This window comes from Brachyhypopomus gauderio, chromosome 20 (assembly GCF_052324685.1).
Source record: "Brachyhypopomus gauderio isolate BG-103 chromosome 20, BGAUD_0.2, whole genome shotgun sequence".
In the NCBI taxonomy this organism is placed as follows: domain Eukaryota; kingdom Metazoa; phylum Chordata; class Actinopteri; order Gymnotiformes; family Hypopomidae; genus Brachyhypopomus; species Brachyhypopomus gauderio.
Window position 1 is genome coordinate 10,706,171 of NC_135230.1, and position 8,692 is coordinate 10,714,862.

At 44.8% G+C, this 8,692-nt stretch overlaps 1 protein-coding gene across 2 annotated transcripts; it reads left to right on the forward strand.

The window, feature by feature from the left end:
* The first annotated feature begins 103 nt into the window (after positions 1–103).
* Positions 104–8,078, forward strand: metap1d (methionyl aminopeptidase type 1D (mitochondrial)). Of its 2 annotated transcripts, XM_076983137.1 has the most exons (10): positions 104–240; positions 1,700–1,857; positions 2,530–2,679; positions 3,209–3,357; positions 3,468–3,510; positions 3,751–3,914; positions 6,277–6,374; positions 6,581–6,628; positions 7,298–7,376; positions 7,908–8,078. In XM_076983137.1, the coding sequence occupies exons 1-10, from the start codon at positions 201–203 to the stop codon at positions 7,984–7,986; spliced, it is 1,008 nt and encodes a 335-aa protein (XP_076839252.1). In that variant the 5' UTR covers positions 104–200; the 3' UTR covers positions 7,987–8,078. The 2 variants fall into 2 exon arrangements, with proteins under 2 accessions (XP_076839252.1, XP_076839251.1); XM_076983136.1 differs by having other exon boundaries at positions 105–240; positions 7,298–8,078.
* Positions 8,079–8,692: the final 614 nt, after the last annotated feature.

Genomic DNA, 8,692 nt, shown 5'->3' on the forward strand with positions numbered 1-8,692 from the left:
TAAACTAAAGGCGTTAAAATTACCAAGGCAACAAGCAGAATGGACATGTATGTATATATTTGTCCTGTACATTGTCAGTAATTCATAGCCTGTACATTTGCACTAATGTATACACCATTAGTCACACAAACACGCTGTACTGTAGTTTTTCTAAAATAAGCCGCACGCGTGGATCACGTGACTCTCACTGTAACGAAAACATGGCGGCGCCCTGTGCAGCAAGGGGCGTGTTTCGATCAGGTAACTGTAGTTTATACATGTTACTTAATAAGCGATGCATATTATTCAATGTTTTTAACGACACCCAATGTATAATTTAGCAAAACGCGTTCTCACGAATCTGTCGGAATAATGTTACAGTCGGGACATTACTGATGTTTGCGTTAAAGATGGTAAATCTCCACGCGAAACCCTCTTGGGGCAACAGGTAGCCTATAGTCAGAGAGACCGGCACAATTTGGTCCTGTGGTCACCCCACTAATCACGGGACATCTCTTTGCGATCGCAGTTGTTTATGAGCCAGTCATTCGCTAACATTTAGTAAGGAAGTGCTGTAAACATGTTGCAGTTTTTCACATAAACAACAGAAGTCAGACTGATGGAGAAGTCAGACAACTTACTCGACATTTGCCTACCTGCCACATATATTTGTCTCAGCGTTTAGTCCAGTGTGCGAGCTACTTCATCATAAATGGTCAATCGTTATACTGGGTTATGAACATTATCTTATATTGTCCTATTAGACTATCATGCCAGATATCCAGCACGTCAAACTCCACCTACATTACGTATGCTGCTTAGAAATTGTGAATTAGGTTTGGGGGCCCCTGTAGGCGGGAGCGTTCAGGTCCACACAGCATTAAGAGCCTCAGTCACTCCACATCCTCTGACATATCCCTTCTTTTGATCCCATCAGCCACACGGCAGTACCTACGCTTGCTTTCATTTCTTTTTCTTTCTTTCTTTCTTTCTTTCTTTCTTTCTTGTCTTTATTTTCTTGGTTGCTTTCTTTCTGTCATCCAATATTTATCTTTCTTTTTTCTTCCTTTGCTTTATATATATGTTTTCTCTGTTTCCTTTTCTCTTTTCTTTTACTTGTTTTTCTCTCTATCTTTCCTTTCCCTCTCCCCCACTCCCAACCCTCCCCCCCGCCACCCTCCCCCTCTGACCACCTCACTTCCTTTACCACTGGTTTCTTCATCAGAGAAGGCCACAGTCTGTGGCTTTTTCTCCCCCCTCTCTCTGAGAGGCTCGGCAGCTCGCGTCCTGCGCAGCCTCGGAGACTGTACACTGGTGCTGACTAGAGTGCTGCTATGGTATCACAGTGTTAACATTCTGAGCTCTGAACACATACGCTCAGCACTCAATGTGTAGAAGTATCTGCACTCTGGTGACTAATAGCTATTTCTTCTTAATTTGTCTTATTGTTATTTTGTCTTAATGCAGGTTATACTATTTACATTTGGCAACATCAGCAATGTTTCGATTTGAATAATCCATGTGAATTTGCCAATGAATATAGAGACAAAAGACCTTTAATGTTTGTGATCACACTCCTATAGTCTTCCTCTGAGGGCCGGTGTAACAGAACCTGTGCTTGGTTTGTGCCCTCGGTAGGACTGTGCTTGTATTAAGTCTGTGTCAAGTGTCCATGTAATAACCGTGTCGTGGTCGTCCTTCGGGCCGGTGTGGTGACCAGTTGGCCCGACGCTGCTGCAGCTTCCCGCGCGGTTGCCCGGGGGCCGGTGCTGCCCGGCCGCTGGCCCGCCTCGGCGGCGCTTCTTCTGGAGGAGGTGGACGAGTTCCCAGCGCGTGGTCCGGCCGGCTGTGGTCCGGCCGCCTTACTCCGTGCCCAAGGTAACAGCGAAACGTCTGAGGCTGCTAAAAGCACACGGAGGACACTTTCTGTGAGGTCCGACTTCATGGAGACGGGACAGGGAGGATAGTTCCTGCTGTAGGGTCGGAAACAGCAGGCAGGTGGTGTGTTAATTAGTGCATTCTGTCTTCAAGAACTGAGCCGTGTTCCGATTGGTTAAAACTGGCATGGGACAGTGTTATGCTTGCAGTGATGGTACTTTTCGGTTGCGGTCATCGGCATGATCCTGTCAGAGTTTAAGCCCTTTCAATTGGGTTGTGTTCTTTTGTATTTCTCCTCGGAAACACTTAATCGTGAGTGTCAGGAGGATGGCGTATTTTGCAAGGAGCTTGTTTTGTTTAATTATGCTTTACTGCTGTAGTCTCACACAAACACACACGCATGTACGCAGGATGACGCATGCATTGGAAGAGTCAGGGGAGCTGACAGCAGGGGAGGAGCTAGCTATAGTGTAGCCCTATGGCTACCCCATCCCTTTACTGCATTGCAATGGAGGCCTAAAGAAGGGTTTATTAGGCCTTCCAAGACAAGTGGGCATGTCGGATGTGTTTCTCTGGGGAGGAGGGGGGTTGTTAATTTAAAATAAGCAGGTTAGGGGTATTCTGTCTGAAACCCCCGCACCACTCCACCCCACATCTCTCCCTCTCCCTCAGCACATTCAGAGGCCGGACTACGTGTCCTCCAGCACGGTGCCTGAGTGGCCCGCTTACATTGAGCTGAAGGATGAGGAGCAGATAGAAGGTTTGAGGAGGGCTTCGCAGATCGCCAGGCACATTCTCCTGCTCGCTGGAAACAGCCTCAAGGTAACTTCTGCTTGAGAACATTCCGGAGTTTTATGCCACAGCCTTCCGGAACATTCCGCTTTGGGATGCATTCTATAGATGCATTCTATAATCTAGAATGTGGTCTATTTGAAAATGGGGCTGGCTTTTGGATCCATATGTCCATATGGGGGTCACATCACTAGTAATGTCTGCTATTTTAAGAGAAAGATGTAAAGGTTTGTCTGACACGTCTTTTATTTGGGCGCAAACCTAAATGCAACTGTAAGCAAAGAAAATAGGTAGCAGATTAAACAGAGTTCCTGTAAGTAGATCTGAAGATAAGCGTTTTCAGCAGCACAGCCCTACCAGAACAAGGAATGAATCAAAACAATGTTAGGAAGCTGCATTGTGCTTTAACCAGTACAGTCCTAGACTGTCCAAACATGTCCATCTTCTGCTGTTTTAGAGTTCACTAAGGTGTCTAGTTTCAGCTTGATTGGAGAACTTCCACTTGTGGGTTTGGAATGGCAGCAGTCTCCGCATAACCTGGGGCTTGTTTCGACCCCAGGTTGGCATGACAACAGACGAAATAGACTTCATCGTACACCAGGAGACGATCAGACACAACGCATACCCTTCGCCTCTGCTCTACGGAGGCTTCCCCAAGTCTGTCTGCACGTCTGTAAACAACGTGGTTTGTCACGGCATACCAGATAGGTGCTACACCAACTTCTATACAGTTTGTGTGTACATAACCATGTGCATATTTATAAGTATATGAAAGTGTGTGGTATATATTTAAATATAGGCCTACTTGTATTTTTCAGTCGGCGACTTCAAGATGGAGATATCATTAACATAGATGTAACAGTGAGTGTGCGGGCATACACACACACACACACACACACACACACACACACACACACACACGCTCAGATTAATTAAATCTGTTTCATTTCATTATTGTGGTGTATGCTTGAGGAGGACAATCACCAAACCAAGACTCAAAACTCCTAACTTCTGTTTTCCAGTGGAAATAAACAGAAGACACACTCACTGTACATAGTCCACCAGTATTACTTGAGTACCCAGAGCCTTTGTGCCCCGCAGGTATACTTGGAGGGTTACCATGGAGACACCTCTGAGACATTTCTGGTTGGTTCGGTGGACGAGCAAGGCAGGAAGCTGGTGGACGTGGCAAAGCAGTGTAGAGACCAGGCCATCGCCGCTTGTGGGCCGGGACGGCCCCTGAGCGTGATCGGTAACACCATTAGGTAAGTCATTAGGTACACCATTAAAGGGGCGGGCAGAGTGGGCCTGTGTGATTGTGTGTGTATGTTTAGAAATGTCTTTGAGTTCTTGTGTAGTTGGTGTGTGAAACCAGCAGGGAACAGCAAGAAGGAAAAGGAGAGTAAAGTAAAAACTGCTGTCCACACACGTTCCTCCTTCGGCTCGAGTTTAAAAGCCAGAAGTCAAATGGTGATCCACTTCCTCAGAGTTGCACGCAGACTCTCAACGCTTCACTATAATTAACTGTACCACTCCAGCTGGGCTCCAACCTCACAGTGCGCCCTGTCCTTTATGCTCTCATCCATTGTGTGTGGCGAAGAATTGAATCTCTATTGAATCTTCCTCTACCACCCTCAGAAATGATTGCACTTTCAAAGCTTTGTTTCCTGCAATAACACCCCCCACCCCACACACACAGGCGCGCTCACACACACCCGCTAACACACGCACACGGCGCCCTGCTCAGAAAACGAGGATGTCACCTCCAAAACCCGCCCGTGTTAAAACTGTCTCCACATAAAAGAAAGAAAGAGAGTGAGAGAATAGAGGAAAGAGGTGGGAGAGGCCCGACTGTGAACCCTCCGTTTGCTGCTGCCGTGTTCTGAGCTGCACTACACAGAGTTAATGTATTTCTGGGCTAGCACGGAACGAGCAATTACCCAGAGTGCACTGGGGTTCTCTCCCTGCAATGGGGTGTAAATTACAGGTTAGCTCGTCTCGCTGCGCATACGTGTGCACGTATGTGTGTGTCTGCGTGCGCGCGTGTGCCTGTGTGTGCGCATGTGTGTCTGTGTGTGTGAGATGTAAATTACAGGCTAGCTCATGCTGTCTTTGAGAAAGGCTGTGTCTGCCAGGCAGGGTCCAGCTGCCTACAGGGACGGACTGAAAGCCACAGGAGGCCTTCTGGAAAGAGGGCAGGCCGTGCTCCTTCCGTACCGTTTCACAGAGCACTCAGCCTAGAGGATCAGGGAGCTCTTAGCACGGTGGTCTGCTTAGGGCCGTCACGATATGAAAATGAGCGGATGGTATCGGTTGCCGATATTTTCATGTCTGCATCTGCCGATATTTGATATTTTATATATATCATAACTTTAGGCTTCGGTGTTTAAGTATTTACACGCTGTAAATACTTAACAAATTAACAAAAAAAAAACAAATAAACAGCCTCTTTATATAAGCCATAAAGATCAGATTCATCTATACACACATCATCTTGCAGTGTTCTAGAATGTGTTCTATGTTTTTTCTGTGATTTTGCGTATGTGCTTGTGCTTGCATGCACACGCACACATTTTTCCATGCAGCTTTAGACTTGCCTCTCAGAGTAAGCTATGCTTTTCTTAATGGTTTTTTTCCTGTCTCCCTCTGAATTTCTCTTGGTCTCTCTCTCTCTCTCTCTCTCTCTCTCTCATGCTCTCAGTCACTTTCTACACTTACTTTATTTTGCTCTCGCTCTATGTGCAGAGTTCAAAGCGTCTGCAGAGACTAACGCTGTCATTACACACATGCAGACACACACGCCCACACAGACACACACTCCTCAGGAAAGAGCACTTAGGTCTGTGCGTTTCCCCTTTATACTTTGCTGTTTTCTTTTTTATTTCTCTTTCTTTAGATCTTCTCTCCCTCCCTTCCCCCTTTCATTTCAGCTCATCACAGTGTAATTTCCACAATTAGTCATGCTGAATCAAAAGTACTACATTTATATTAGAATACAATAAGCTAAGGGGGCTCTGTCACTAATGGGGCTCTGTCACTAATGGGGCTCTGTCCCTAACGGGGATCTGTCGCTAACGGGGATCTGTCGCTAACGGTGATCTGTCCCTAACGGGGCTCTGTCCCTAACGGTGATCTGTCCCTAACGGTGATCTGTCCCTAACGGGGCCCTGTCCCTAACAGTGTTCTGTTACTTACAGGGCTCCTTAACGGTCCTTAACGGTGATCTGCCCTATAGGCCCAGTGACATGGCCTATGTTTTGTCCTTAATGGCATTTTACCCCTTACATTACTTCTACTGTTATACTTTAAGTAGTTTTGAAACCAGTACTTTTTATCTATACTTCTATCCAAGTAATGAATGTGAATACTTTTGACATTTTTGGCTGTCATTATGGGCCGTGCTAACAGTGCAGTGTCACCACGGTAAATTGGGCCACTTTCCTGTCTTCCTGCTTCTATTTTGGCCTAACTTTCTGGTGCCGAGCAAATTGTTGCCATTTAAAGTCATTTTAGCCAAGCGCAGTTTGACCTGGGCTGCCATAGCAACAAAAAGGTCATCGTGTTAAAGCTGATAGATCGATGAAGCGAGGCTGTTCCTTATCTTGTGAGTTTTTGTGTGAATTGCAGTGAAATCGCCACCTCGACTGGCTTCTGCGTCTGTCCATACTTCATCGGCCATGGGATCGGGTCGTATTTCCACGGTTACCCAGAGATATGGCATCACGGTAGGACCTTTGACCTCTGAACACGCTTTGACCACCAGGAGTTGTCCCTCTGGTTCTGTGTATTTTTGTAACGTAATGACGAGCATGAAATTATGGTTATTATGAGTATGCTGCACCACAGCCATGTGCATTTCTAATGAAAGAAACAATGCCACAAAGTTCACACAGCAGTGTTGATCTTTCTCGGTCTTTCCCGCTTTTAACAGCCAATGACAATGACTTACGGATGGAGGAGGGCATGGCCTTTACAATAGGTGTGTATTGTGTGGTGTGTAGTTAGTGTATTGTGTGTGTATTGGGAGTGAATGAAATGGATTACATTATATTTTGTTGTATGTTTACAACAAATGTTTACTCATTTTTGGCATGTTTGTATTTGATGTAATTTGTTATTCTGGCATAGCTAGAGTTGTGTTGACTACCATCATTCAGATAAGCATTAACTAGAAGCTAACTTACATTGTGTTTATTTTTTTTTATTAAGTACGCAGCTTGCATAGCAACTACATTTACTTGGTTTGTCTACTAAAAGGCTTTCTAGAAACTTAGCTGAGATATTTACAACAACCTTAAAAATACTTAAGAATGCTCACCTTCTCACTCTGTCCCTCCAAAACTAAACTAACATTTAGTGAAACTGACAAAAACACAGAAATCCTAATAATTAATGAATGTAAATTTGTGATGTAATTTTGCAAGTCATTTTATTACAAGCTGTAGACTAAAGGAGAAAAGGAGTAAACATTATTCAGAATTCAGTCTGAGAGTCTGTACAGAATTGTGCTGCACCGCCAATATCTACTTACTCTCCGATTTCTGGCCTTGTTGCCAGTGTGAACAAGTGACATTAATTCCAGCATTTCCATACCAGCAGTTTCCTGTTTCTAGTTTCAGTCTGACTTTCTAATTCCCATTCTTTCTAGAGCCCATCCTAATGGAGGGAACCTCAGAATTCCGGATCCTCAGCGACAACTGGACAGCAGTCTCTGTAGATGACAAAAGGTTCCGAGTACCAAACCGCACGCCCACACTTCTCTCGAAGACTCTCCCACGTCTCCAGTGCTCATGGCAGCCCTCTAGTTCCTGCCTACAGTGCTCCTAATGAGTCTGATTAGCCAATTATCACCGAGAAGGTGCAGAACAAGCTTTTCTATTGGCTGTTGACATAAGTTAGGTCAGGGCTCTGTGAAAATGGGCCCAGCAGTTGTGATGAGCAGAACTAAGTGCTGTTGGCTGAGCTGGTTTAAATGGCACAGGTTCCTGTGGAGAGTGCCCTTAAGCTAATTGCTAATAGATGGATGCCTCCATTGGCAGGTGTGAACAGTCTTTACCACTGCTTGGTCAGCAGTTAAGCTGGGTTCACATTTTTAAGGTGGACTGAGGTGAAAGGTGATGTAAGGAAATAGCTGTTGGCGTTTGTTTCCTCCTTAAACATGAATGACTAAATCTATTTAAATATTAGTCACTCCTCGTTGTATGTGTGTGTGGTGTGTGGTGTGTGTGGTGTGTGTGTGTGTGTGTGTGTACTTGCAGGTCTGCTCAGTTTGAGCACACGGTTGTTATCACCTCTGACGGTGTGGAGATTCTGACCAAACTGCCAGATGAGGACTGACTGTGGTCATAGAGCAATACAGCAGGGCAGGGGTGGGGTTATATATGTAGTACATGCAGAAAACGGAATAAAAAATGTAGTGTTGAAAACAATTGCATGTAATAGTTTCCCTTGCTTTGTACATTCAAGAACCTAATGTGTTCATGTTCGTTTAATCAGGTCACCTGAATATTTTTTTTCTTTTACATGATCAGGCTCTTTATATAAAGCCATCACACAGAGAACTGTAGTATGAGTATTAATTATTTAATTCTTGTATATAGTCTTTCCCTTCAAATAGCTCTTGTCACGTCATTTATCCTGCACTGAGCTCGAGAATGGACCGGGAAAACATCATTATGTCTTATTAACAAGGCACGCGCTCTCCGTGTCTGTTCGCGTCATGAGATTACGGCGGCGTAACGTCGTTAAGACCGCAGATCGACTGAGAGGTGATTTTATTTATGGCGCACGGCTTACGGTACAGGGATGCCTGGCACTGAGAGTTCACTATATAATTAAGTCTGCTTCACTAGATTACCAGTGTAGGACCCATGATCAGATTCGACAGGAGAACGTAACCAAGCCCCCTCTCATAGTCTTTAATTTTGTCATAACCACTAATGCTTATTTTGATGGTCGATTTTTACTAACCTTATACAAAATGACGTATGCTTTGCCATTTAAGATTGCATAAAAGTTTATGTCTAACGAAGAAATATGGTAA

What these genes read in the sequence shown, in the direction of transcription:
- metap1d (XM_076983136.1), top strand. Translation starts at nt 201, where the DNA reads ATGGCGGCGCCCTGTGCAGCAAGGGGCGTGTTTCGATCAG. An exon ending in CGCCTTACTCCGTGCCCAAG is followed by an intron (nt 1,858 to 2,529) that starts GTAACAGCGAAA and finishes CCTCTCCCTCAG; the next exon opens with CACATTCAGAGGCCGGACTA. An exon ending in GTGATCGGTAACACCATTAG is followed by an intron (nt 3,915 to 6,276) that starts GTAAGTCATTAG and finishes TGTGAATTGCAG; the next exon opens with TGAAATCGCCACCTCGACTG.